Raw genomic sequence first — 13,490 nt, forward strand, 5'->3', positions numbered from 1 at the left:
ACAAATCAGGAATCCAAAGACTGATCCTACTGGGTAATTGAACTCACAATGTCAAACTGTGAAGGACTCTTAACAGGCAATCAGCTGAGCCCCTTCATCACATGGAGGAAAGGAAACACATTCCTTAAGGGTAATTGGAGCCAATGTACAGCCACCTCACTGAAGTCTACACAAAAGTTTAGTGGAATATATGTTGCATCAGAACTCATTGGGTTCAGATAAGGATAAAGCTGGTGGTGTAAGTGGAGGGGAGCAGTCCATGTTTTAGCGTATCTCTAGGCTTTAGACTAGAGCCACAAATCAAAACCAACCAACCAGCCAGTTTATTGAGCACTTACTATGTGCTAACACTATGGAGGATACAGAGAGGACCTGACCAGATATTCCTTCATACCTGCAAAGATAAAACCAGGAGGAGGAGCAGAATTCAGGATATCATGATGGCCTTCACCATTGCTAGCAGTGTCCTGACACATCCTAAGTGTTCAGTATGGATGTTTTAGAGTTAGTTTAAAATGTATAGACATAATTTAGATGTACAAACAATAGTGACAACAAACAAATTAAAAAGAAATCCTTGAGCTTTCCTTTGATGTCTAGGATGACTCCATCTTGTTTTGGAGCCTCCATTCCAGAAGTACAGGAAAGGGATCCTTAAACCTGATGATTTAAGGTAGCTCTCTCTTCTGCTCTAAAATGGTCTCTAGGTAACTCAGTGTCTTCCAGATAAATGCGCAATCTTCGTTTTCCCTCCTCTTCCTTCTGGTAGTCAAGATGGCTTCCAGGTTAGGAATGGGGTGCCAGTGGTCTGCACAGTAGGGAGAAAGGACCTACATCACCTCGTGCTGAGCCCTGGGTTCTCAAGGGCCTCTCCAGGGATCTCCCTCACCCTGCAGGGTTCCTGGGGGTCCAGCTGGCATCCACTGCTGAAGGCTGTGTCCAGTGGGCCCCATGTTCTAGTCTCTCAGAATCCCACCCTGGCCTGGGGGTCCCTCTCTTGCTGACCTAGGTCCTCTCAGCTCTCACCACTGAGTGTCTGTCACATCCTCCATCTGGCCCCTGGTCCCAGCTGTCCACACCGTCATCTCTGCAGCCCTGTCCCTGCCCCTGGCTCTCAACAGAGCTACCCACTAGGAACACGAGCGCAATTTCGAATCCCTTCCCTGTCACACAAGAGATGAGAAAGACCTGGAGAGGACACCACCTCCAGCCTTCACTCTGCCTAAACACACTGTGCCACCATTTCTCATCTGTGCCACTGCCCCATGTTGATTTACAGGCCACTGTGAGGGGTTCTCATCTGGAGTTCTAAGTGGAAAGTGGGACACAATGCCCTCTGCTTTCAGTTTCCCCCTCAACCCATCTAGATTCTCTATCATTCCTTGTCATCACTTCTACCTGCCAGGGAAAGAGTCAGGGCCCAGCAGAAGTGACCTCATGCCTGTGTGGAATTTTGGGGGCTTGGGAGATTGGCTGAGTATCAGATCAGCACTCTGGTATTTATAATCTCAATTTTACAGATAGGAAAGTGAGAGACAAGGAGACCAGCACTGGGTTTGGAAAGAAGAACAAAGACTTGGATGGACAAAGCATGAGATGGTAAGAGGAGACAAGCCAGTGAGGCCTTGGAGAAGGGGAATTAGAGAGAAATCTAACACTAGAAATGCCTTCAACACAGAAAGATCTAGATCCAGCCCAGAAAGACAGTAAGTTAGGATTATAGCTCATGAGGTCACCAAACTGGCTCAAATGTGTACTTGTTTCCAAATGGGGATGACAACTCTGCAAGAATGAAATTATAACCATCTTCCACTAATACGTCATCTCACGCTCTGGAAAACAGCTGTACCTAAAAGAAGATCTTCTTGAAAGACAAAAAAGAAGAAGCAGTGGAAGGAAGAAAGGAAGGAAGGAAGGAAGGAAGGGAGGGAGGGAGGGAGGGAGGGAGGAAGGAAGGAAGGAAGAAAAGAAAAGAGGTATTGGCACAGCCCAAGAGAGCTAGAGGCTAGAGGTAAATTACCTGCCAAAACTGATTTGGGCTTCTGGTAGACCAAGAATGACTCCCTCGAACATCACCAAATTACACAACTGGAAGTGTCAAGGTCTAAGGGTTCTCTCTGTTGGCCAGTGGCCTAACAAGAGAGTGTCAGTCCAGGGAGAAGATATGGGAATATATGTATATGTATAGCTGATTCACTTTGTTATAAAACAGAAACTAACACACCATTGTAAAGCAATTATACTCCAATAAAGATGTTAAAAAAAAAAAAGTGAGTGTCAGTCTGATCCCTCCTCACTGTCAAGAGCTACTGAGTCATCTCTCAGGCTTCCAGGACGAAGCTACTGTGTTTGCAGTCCAGATACCCCAGAGCCAGGGGCAACAGCTGCGCTCTGGCAGTTTACTTCAGGCTCCCTCTCCCTCTTCTCTCCATGCCTCAGTGCCACGTTCATTCAGTCTCCACTTACTGGGCAACCCGGTATAGTATGAACAGTACGGGCTACTGATTCCAATGGGGGATCCTCCAAGCTGTGTGACTCTGGGCAAATGACTTACTCTCTTTGACATTCAGTTTCTTCATCTGCAAACTGAGACTTAAAATATCTACCATAAAGAGTTTTTGTGAGGATTAAATGAGATGATCTATATCACGGCCTGCCCCAGAGCAGGCCCTCTGCCTGCTTTCACCCCATTAGTTTCCCACCCACCTTACCAAACCTTCATTCTCCCTTCTCACCTGGCACAGACCATATGCTGAAAGGACTCATGATGCAAAGGAAGTACATCATGACATGATACAAAGTGACAAGCATAAAAAGACATGGATAAACAGGAAAAGGGAGCTCTGGAGGAAGAGATTTAATTCTTGTGAAGACGTCAGGGGAGGTTTCATAGAGGCAGTAACACTGGGCTGGACTTGGAAAATGAGTGTGTTTCCAAATGGGGATGACCCCAGGAAGCAGAGGGAGGGAGTAGGGGAGTGAGGTAGGGAAGAGAGTAAAGCCAATAATGGGTACATTAATTAGCACACTGCTACTATGGGCAACTGTGGCCCAATCCAACAATCTCCTAGGTGTATAGAACACACCTTAGCATTGTCCCACCAAGGGACAGGGAAGCTGGCATAGGTAAACACGAACTCCCATTCTTCACTGCTTTGGGGTATTAACTCCCTGGCACTACTAGCTTGTTCCACGTACAGGCCAAGCATGGGCGCATGGGTACAGATCATTCTCAGTAAGGGAGACATGGGAGCCACCAGCATGTGCAGGATCTGTCTGTAGGTGACCTCTGGGTGGGCCAAGGGGAGATGGGCAGAGCACCAATAGCATCTGCTACAGGTGGCTTAACATTTAACTAGACTCACCCACGGATTTGGCCAAGGGCCGTATGTTAAAGCCCTATAGCACTGACTCACACTTCAGGATTTAGTTACAGTTTGTACTGTTCTCATGTGTCATAGTCATGTCCCTCCAACTGGAGTGTAAATTTCCTGGAGTCAGAGATGATGTCCTCTCAGCAGCCAGTCATGCTAGGCACACAGCAGGCACTCATTACCACGCAACTGATTATCCAGTGTAGAAGTAGCAGGTCCCCTTGGCCTTCATCAAAGACCAGACCTAAGCCATCCTGAACGGAAAAGAACCTGCCTCAGACATATGGTCACCTTATCTTTGATAAAGGAGGCAAGCATATACAGTGGAGAAAAGACAGCCTCTTCAATAAGTGGTGCTGGGAAAACTGGACAGGTACATGTAAAAGTATGAAATTAGAACACTCCCTGACACCATACACATAAATAAACTCAAAATGGATTAAAGACCTAAGTGTAAGGCCAGACACTATCAAACTCTTAGAGGAAAACATAGGCAGAACACTCTATGACATACATCACAGCAAGATTCTTTTTGACCCAGCTCCCAGAGAAATGGAAATAAGAACACAAATAAACAAATGGGACCTAATGAAACTTAAAAGCTTTTGCACAGCAAAGGAAACCATAAACAAGACCAAGAGACAACCCTCAGAATGGGAGAAAATATTTGCAAATGAAGCAACTGACAAAGGATTAATCTCCAAGATTTACAAGCAGCTCATGCAGCTCAATAACAAAAAAACAAACAACCCAATCCAAAAATGGGCAGAAGACCTAAATAGACATTTCTCCAAAGAAGATATACAGAAGGCCAACAGACACATGAAAGAATGCTCAACATCCTTAATCATTAGAGAAATGCAAATCAAAACTACAATGAGGTATCATCTCACACCGGTCAGAATGGCCATCATCAAAAAATCTAGAAACAATAAATGCTGGAGAGGGTGTGGAGGAAAGGGAACACTCTTGCACTGTTGATGGGAATGTAAATTGATACAGCCACTATGGAGAACAGTATGGAGGTTCCTGAAAAAACTACAAATAGAACTACCATACGACCCAGCAATCCCACTACTGGGCATATACCCTGAGAAAACCATAGGTCAAAAAGAGTCATGTACCAAAATGTTCATTGCAGCTCTATTTACAATAGCCAGGACATGGAAGCAACCTAAGTGTCCATCATCGGATGAATGGATAAAGAAGATGTGGCACATATATACAATGGAATATTACTCAGCCATAAAAAGAAATGAAATGGAGGTATTTGTAATGAGGTGGATGGAGTTAGAGTCTGTCATACAGAGTGAAGTAAGTCAGAAAGAGAAAAACAAATACAGTATGCTAACACATATATATGGAATCTAAGAAAGAAAAAAAAAAGGTCATGAAGAACCTAGGGGAAAGACGGGAACAAAGACACAGACCTACTAAAGAATGGACTTGAGGACACGGGGAGGGGGAAGGGTAAGCTGGGATGAAGTGAGAGTGTGGCATGGACATATATACACTACCAAATGTAAAATAGCTAGTGGGAAGCAGCCGCACAGCACAGGGAGATCAGCTCGGTGCTTTGTGACCACCTAGAGGGGTGGGATAGGGAGGGTGGGAGGGAGGGAGCTGCAAGAGGGAAGAGATATGGGAACATATGTATATGTATAACTGATTCACTTTGTTATAAAGCAGAAAGTAACACACCATTGTAAAGCAATTATACTCCAATAAAGATGTTTAAAAAAAAGAACCTGCCTCAGTCCAAAGCTGTTCAGAGAGATGATGCCTATAAGCCATCTGGATGATCCAGTCCAAAAGTGGATTCCACCTTTATGTTTAACCTACAGCTACACAACCACCAAGCAGAGTACACAACCTAGTGTAGCAGGGAGGTTAAGAATGCTGAAGACAGGATAGCGTAGTGGCTAAACACACAAACTTTGGGTCAGATGGCCTCAGTTTGAATTGCAACTCTGTAACCAAAATGTTTAACCTAGGGCAAGTTGCTTACCTTCTTTGTGCCTCGGTTTCCTGTAAGTCTGTAAAACGGAGCCTAATACTAGTGCCTACTTCAAAGAACAGCGGCTGGCACAGGGTAAATATTACCAAAGTGATTATTAAATATCATGAATACTCTTAGTTGGAGTTCTGAAAGACAATAACAAACTCCTATTTAGCCCTTTCCAGATCCCAAAACACTTCATTCAGAAAAACCTTTGCATATGCAATGTTATACGTCAATAAAGCTGGAAAAGGAAACAGAAAAAAGAAAAAGAAAAACCTTTGCCATCATGGAGGTTTGTTTTTTTTTTAACATATATTGAGCCTTAACAAGAGCCCAGGGCTTCCCTGGTGGCGCAGTGGTTGAGAATCTGCCTGCCAATGCAGGGGACACGGGTTCGAGCCCTGGTCTGGGAAGATCCCACATGCCACAGAGCAGCTGGGCCCGTGAGCCACAACTACTGAGCGTGAGCGTCTGGAGCCTGTGCTCCCAACAAGAGAGGCCGCGATAGTGAGAGGCCCGCACACCACGATGAGGAGTGGCCCCCGCTTGCCGCAACTAGAGAAAGCCCTTGCACAGAAACGAAGACCCAACACAGCCAAAAATAAATTAATTAAAAAATAAAAATAAAAAATAAAAAAAAGAAACTGCCAAGGTGTTTAAAAAAAAAAAAAAAAACAAGAGCCCACTGGGGGAGCTCAGGATTACACCCATTTTGAAGATGAGGAAATAGAGTCCCATATCAGTCTACTGGCAAATAGAGATCATACAAATAGCAGGTGGCAGGCACGGGGAGAGCTCTAACTCTAGATCTCACCACCTTTCTACTATATCATGGGGCACAGTAATGTTTCAGCCAATTCTTTAAGACTGTGGCTCTCTGAGCATGCATCAGCATCACCTGGAGGGATGGTTAAAGCACAGACTGCTGGACCCCACCCTCAGAGTTTCCAATTCAGCAGGTCCAGGCTGGGCCTGAGAGTCTGCACTTCTAAAAAGCTCCCAGGTGATGCTGATGCTGCTTGTCTGGGGGCCACACTCTGAGAACCACTGCCTTAAGAAATCAATTCATCAGAGACCAGAGCAAGAAATACGTTCAGCGACCTTAGCATCCACACAGGTTTTCCCTACTCAGGCTGGTTTCAGAGCCATGCAACTCTGTTTACCTGCCCCATTTTCATAATTTTTAAATATACTTTTTCAAAAAGACTTATTTCTACCAAGCAGCTTTCCTTTTGGTGATTTTCTCCCCCTGTGTTCCACTTTCCTTCCTCATCTACTCTGTGGTGGAAAAAGCACTGAAACGCGAGACCAAAGATCTAGTACCTAGTCTGGCTCCTCTGGTTCCTAACCAACAACGTCCCTGGGGACATTTACTCATCAGTAAAGTGGGGACATCTGATTTTTGCCCTGACAATCCCACAGTGGTGTCTTAATGTCCCAAGGAGATGATGTGTGTGAGCACAGTTTACATGAACGTCACATGGCCATAAAAGAATTTGTATCCCATGATATATATCTGGAGTTTTCTCTCCCTACTTATGTCTTCTGCCAGCTGTGTAGGTAATGGTATCATCTCTGAACCAGTCACATCCACATCACCTGAGAACTTGTTAGAAATGTCAATTCTCAGGGCCCGCCCCAGAGCTACTAAATCAAAAACTCTCAGGGAAGGACCCAGGAATCTGTCTTAACAAGCCTTCCAGGTGATTCTGATGCACACTCATGTTTGAGAACTCTGGTTTTGTGGTTAGGAGCACAAAATTCCAAGTTGGGTACAATTCCCAGCTCGGCCACTCCCTTGAGCAAGTTACTTATCTCTCTGAGCCTCAGTTTCTTGATCTGGGAAATGGTGCTAAGACTAGGATCTCCCCTTAATAGATTTGGTTGAGCAGCTTAAGAGAGTGCATGTATGTAAAGCACATAGGAACCCAGCATATTGTAAGCAGTCAATACAGATTTAGCTCTCATTTCTTTGTGTAAAGTATCGTGGCTTCTTGACAATATGCCCCAGTGCCTACTTTTGAAGGACTGTCAACTGTGTTTTAGTCTGTTGCAAGTTTTCCATTTAGTTTGTGTGCATCTGTGTGTGTGTGTTGTATTTATGCTGTTGTTTGCTGCTAGTAGATATTTGCTTTATCCAACAAAGATTCCTTGGTCTTGCAACTCTCTTTTAAATAAGTAAGCTACTTCTCTGTGTGTCCTTAATAATGTCTTCTTAAATACTGATTCTTTATATTTGCATAGCACTGTATTCTTTTGGCAGTTGTACCCAAAGATATTGCAGCCCTGGGGTTTCTGGACTTTTCATTGCCTTCCTCAGGTACCTTTTCCCCTTCTCACATAAGCTTCTAAGGATCCTCTTTTCTGAAATGGAGGCTGCTTCATTAGGGTGATTCTCTGTCTCCCTTAAGTTTCCATGCAGAAGTGCCTTCGAGTAGGTACTTTTAAAAACAAATAAACACCAGAAATATACCCTCACATATGTGGTCAATTAATTTTTGACCAAGGTGCCAAGACCACTCAGTGGGGAAAAGACAGTGTTTTCAACAAATGGTACTGGGAAAACTGGACATCCACTTTCAAAATAATGAAGTTGGATCTTTACCTTACAACATATACAAAATGAACTCAAAATGGATCAAAGGCCCTAAACATAAAAGCTAAAACTATAAAGTTCTTAGAAGAAAAATAGGGAAAAAGCTTCATGACATTTCTTGGATATGACAGCAAAAGCACAGGCAATAAAGTAAAAATAGACAAATTGGACTTCATCAAAATTAAAAACTTTTGTGCATCAAAGAACACTATTAAAAGAGTGAAAAGGGACTTCCCTGGTGGTGCAGTGGTTAAGAATCCACCTGCCAATGCAGGGGACACGGGTTCGATCCCTGGTCCAGGAAGATCCCACATGCTGCGGAGCAACTAAGCCCGTGCGCCACAACTACTGAGCCTGCGTGCCACAACTACTGAAGCCCATGTGCTCTAGGGCCCGTGCTCCACAATAAGAGGAGCCACCGCAATGAGAAGCCCGCACACCGCAATAAAGAGTAGCTCCCGCTTGCCACAACTAAAGAAAGCCCGTGCACAGCAACGAAGACCCAACGCAGCCAAAAAAAAAAAGAGTGAAAAGACAACTCACAGAAGGGGGAAAATATTTGCAAATCATATATATAATAAAGGATTAATATCCTGAATATATAATGAACTCCTAAAACTCAATGACAACAGAAATCCCCAAACAACCCAATTCAAAAATGGACCAAAGATTCGAATAGTCATTTCTCTAAAGAAGATACACAAATGGCTAATAAGCACATGAAAACATGTTCAAAATCACTAATTAAGGAAATGCAAATAAAAACCACAATGATACCATTTCACATCCATTATCAAAACAACAGAAAATAACAAGTGTTGGTGAGGATATAGAAAAATTGGAATCCTTGTGCCTAGCTGGTGAGAATGTTAAATGGTACAGCCTCTGTGGGAAACAGTTTGGCAGATCCTCAAAAAGTTAAACATAGAATTACCATATGACCCAGCAATTCTACTCCTAGGTATATATACCCCAAAGAATTGAAAGAAGGGACTCAAACGGATACTTATACACCAATGTTCACACTAGCATTATTTATAATAGCCAAAAGGTGGAAATAACCCAAATGTCCATCAACATTGAATAGATAAACAAAATATGTACATACAATGGAGCATTATTCAGCCTTAAAAAGGAATGAAATTCTGGATCATGCTACAACATGGATGAACCTTGGAAACATGCTAAGGGAAATAAGCCAGACACAAAGGGATGAATATTGTATGATTCCTTATACTTACATGAGGTACCTAGAATAGGCAAAATCATAGAGACAGAAATAACAGAGGTTACCAGGGCCTGGGGGGAGGGGGGAAGGGAAGTTATTGCTTAATGGGTACAGAGTTCCTATTTGAGATGATGAAAATGTTCTGGAACTGGATAGTGGTGATGGTTGCACAAAATTGTGAATACATTTAATGCCAGTGAATTATATACTTAAAAATGGTTAAAATGGTTAAGTTTTATGTTATGTTTATTTTACCACAGTAAAAAAACAATCCCAAATACACACACACACACACACACACAGATAAAATAGGAAAAAGATGAAGGAAAATGGGCACCTTACCTTCCAGGGATGTAACCAGCGTGACATGAAGACAAATGATGACAAGGAATATCTTGAACGTCAGTAAAAGTTCTTCAGGTCTGCCAACACGGCCACACTGCCCACCAGAGAAAAGCATCCTGGAATAAAATAGGGGGACACATCATCACAGCTTGCCATAATCACGACACAACAATGCCCAAAAGGCCAGTCCCTCAAGCAAGACAACCTGCAACCTGCTTCCTTAAATTACTCTAGTCCAGAGAACTGGCAATGCCAGGTGGGCACTGGCTACAAAAAGCAAAACCCATGTTTATTATGGGAGGCCCACCCAGTGGGATATTATAATAAAAATGATAAGCAAGGTAGTCCATGTAGATTTATGGAAAACATCAACACATGCAAAATATCAAGAAAAGAACTTAAAAACACAAAATGCTGCATATATAATGACTACCACTATATAAAGGCTGGTTAAAAACTATGCTAAGAACCAGAAGAGGTCACAGAATCTTATAAATGATCTATCCCATTTATGTCATACTGTAAAAGGATGGGTACGCTGCATTTCCTCTTTATTATATGTTAATTCATTATCATCGCTTACATTTTTAGTAGTGGGGAGGGCAGAGTCAACATTTTTTAAAAAGTGAAGTTTATATCAATACTGAATTTTAAAGTCTCATTTACCGTTCATTTATTCATTTCCTTCCAACGAATAATCATCGAGGGCCAATATATACCAGATGAGATGTGAGGGTTAACCAGGCGGTAACTAGATGAAATACACATGCGGGAGGTGGGGCAGAGGCTGAGAGGAGCTCGGCACGCGGAGAAAACTGCAGATGCTAAGGCTGCGTCCGTTCCTCTCCCGATGGAGGAGTTGGCCAACGGAACCCCGTGACAGGCAGTCAGCACCCGCAGCAGGCGCTGGCGGGGGATACTGAGGGAGGAAGAAGCCAGCCAGGAAATCACATCCCACCCACGGGGCTCGGGCAGTGAGAGCCCACTGAGCAGGCTCCTTCTACGTGGCCACAGGGGAAGGGGCCGGGACAGACCAGGCTGTGTGTTCTCAGCTGGCAGAGCTCCTGGCCACAGGGCACCCAAGCACCTAGCCACCACCGCAGCTTCTGTCGGCCTGAGATAGAGTGTGCAGGCACCGCGGTGAAGGCTAAAGAGCATGGGATCAAAGGTCCTGGCTCTGCCACACAATGTCTGAGTGACTCTGGATAAGTTATTTCCGATGGCCAAGATTCCCCATCTAGCAAACTGTGATAATAGCACCAGCCTGATAGTGTCGCTGTGGTGAGTAAACAAGAGATCTGGGCACAGGGGCTGGCACTGTGAAGGCACTATAAATGCTAGCTGTAGACCCTTCAGTCAGTCAACAAATAGCTATTTTGCACCTCATACGTGCAGGGTTAAGATAGTGCAGGGATTACAGGGATAAGGACACAGAAAGATGGGACTAAACCACGATTTCTCAGTCTCCAGGAAAAGCTAGCAATCTTTAAGAATCCTATAATTTAACAGCCATTGCCGGTACCAGAGGAATGATTCTTTCCTTGGACATGGCATGATAACGTCTTAGAGCAGGAAGTGAATCCTTCTCCTTCCAAAGAGGACTTCTATTTTTAAAATCAATACTGTAAATTGTATTATATATTAATAACACACTATATTAATAAATTATAAAGTGCCTCTGGTTTCTCTCCAGCACTTTCATCCTCTCTCTGTTCATAATGGCATATTACTGACCCTCCCGAATGAGTCACTTGAACAAAACGTCGTTGTGCAAAGATAAAGCAATGTCCCTCTGGAAGAAAATTTAAGTGTCTACTACAGCTACACACAATAATATTGATGAATCTCTGAAATACAATGTTAGATAAAGGAGCCAGACATAAAGGAATGCATGTTGTCCATGATCCCATTCAGATGAGGAACAAAAGCAGGCAAAACTAATCGATGGAATGAGGGTGGGAGCATGGTTACCCTTGGAAGGGGGCAGAGGATATAACAATTAGAAGTGGGCTCAGTGGGGCTTCCGAGGTTCCGGTAATATTCTGTGTGCTGGTTACATGGTGTGTTCAGCTTCTGAAATTCATTGAATTATACACTAATATATATGTCATAAAAAGTTTCATATAAAAGTTTAAAAATTAATCTATTTAAAATTTTTAACTCAGCTCCCCCTCCAGAAGCATTCCCTTTTTTTTTTTTTTTAAGCTATATTTAATGAACCTCTACAAAAAAACTCTCCTATACAAATGCCTTAGGCTTGACGCTACCTGGAATTCACAGAGCTGATTTAGAAGATTTACTACACAAGTATCTAATTTTAGTTCTGGAAAGAGTATCAGAGCAGTCTGTTTCTGGAAAGGAATTCAGAATTCACCTAGCTGAAACCCTTATTCTACAGATGTAGAAAGAGGCCCAACGTGTTCTAGGGGATGGGTCAAGGTCATCTGGCTGTTTGGTGGGACTCCTACTCTTTCTACCAGGCCACAATGCTGGCCTCCTGGGAATTGATCTCCTTGGAAGTAAACTGTTTTGAGTTCGTCAGGTGAAATGAATCAACAAACTCAAAATGCTATTATAGAATTTTCAAAATTTCTGCAAACTCATTCTTGAGCTTTGCCAACTTCTAGGGTAGGGCCTAAGTGGTGTATAAGATATGGTCAAAGTTAAATTAGTCATGGCACTGAGTGACTGGTTAATATGTGCTGTGACTTGGGCCTCTGATCAAAATAAACCATGCCTTTCCACTGAAGAGAGCTTGTACTCAGCTCCCAGATGACGGCAGGAAAGGGCACAACGAAGGGTGATTCCAGTAACCATCTTGAAAAGAGAATATGGATCAGGAAGAACTTACTACAGACCTGGCACCACTGAAAAGACTGCTTTCCATTGTCCATATTCCAAGCCTGTAATATGCTTCCTCAAGGCTGAATATATATTTCCTAATAGGAGAAGAAGTTTTATGGTATTTAAAATAGTGCCACTCCTACTGCCTTCTGCATAAACTAGAGAACATCCTGCTGGGTCATGACATCTCTGGGATCACTGATCAAAGAGGGAAATCTATGGATTTTGAAACCCTAACTCATTATATATAAAAGTCATTTTTATCTTTTTCAGCTGGAACTTTTCTTCATCTTCTGGTGCAAGTTGGGTTGCTTCAAGGCTATCTACGTCATCAACAAAGATGAATAGCCACTGGTTCTTAGCAAAATTTCAAGGTGCTAAAAGGATGGCTTGTGAGATAGCATCCATTACAAAGAAAACTATTTGCTAGCATTTAAACAGTAAAATCTAGACCTTGACACTAGATAACCACTCATTAACGATTACCCCAGGCTCATCTTTTGTGGTTGTAGACTCTGATGTAAATGGCAACCCCTAAGGTTGAACAGTACATAAGCTACATGACTGAATGCCATGGCCCTGCTTGTACCACTCCAAGAAATTATTCTAGATCTCTTCAATCTCATTAAATAGTATAAGTATCATATTTTTTAAAATGTAGACCATCAGTGCAACCTTGAATGGTAATAAATGATAAATCTATCTTTATCTAGGTATAGAATAAAGTTTAAAAGGAGGGAAATAGCTTGACACCACTGCAGAGCAGGTCTGGGTGAGGGTCATTCTCTGCTACCACAGGTTAACTGATGTAATCTGATTATACCATGGCTGCAATGATGTATGCAATTATCAATATTTTTGACTTGAGTAGCAAGAGGTGTGATAATTGCTCCCTAAGTGTTTTAGAAAATGTTACACCTTTGAGATATTTACACTGATTCATAAGTGTTGGCTAACAAGACTAGCACAAGGAGGACTTCCCTGGTGGCGCAGTAGTTAAGAATCCGCCTGCCAGTGCAGGGGACACTGGTTCGAGCCCTGGTCCTGGAAGATCCCACATGCCGCGGGGCAACTAAGTCCGTGCGCCACAACTACTGAGCC

At 43.0% G+C, this 13,490-nt stretch overlaps 1 protein-coding gene across 10 annotated transcripts in view; it reads right to left on the reverse strand.

The window, feature by feature from the left end:
* Positions 1 to 13,490, reverse strand: part of ADGRG2 (adhesion G protein-coupled receptor G2) — a 144,515-nt gene that overhangs the window by 65,640 nt on the left and 65,385 nt on the right. For all 10 annotated transcript variants that reach the window (XM_068532813.1, XM_068532818.1, XM_068532822.1 and 7 more), the window contains one exon: positions 9,543 to 9,661. In XM_068532813.1, coding sequence (XP_068388914.1) covers positions 9,543 to 9,660 — 118 coding nt within the window. In that variant the 5' untranslated portion in view covers position 9,661. The remainder of the gene's footprint in view (positions 1 to 9,542; positions 9,662 to 13,490) is intronic.

Source organism: Eschrichtius robustus, chromosome X, assembly GCF_028021215.1.
Source record: "Eschrichtius robustus isolate mEscRob2 chromosome X, mEscRob2.pri, whole genome shotgun sequence".
NCBI classification, from domain to species: Eukaryota; Metazoa; Chordata; class Mammalia; order Artiodactyla; family Eschrichtiidae; genus Eschrichtius; species Eschrichtius robustus.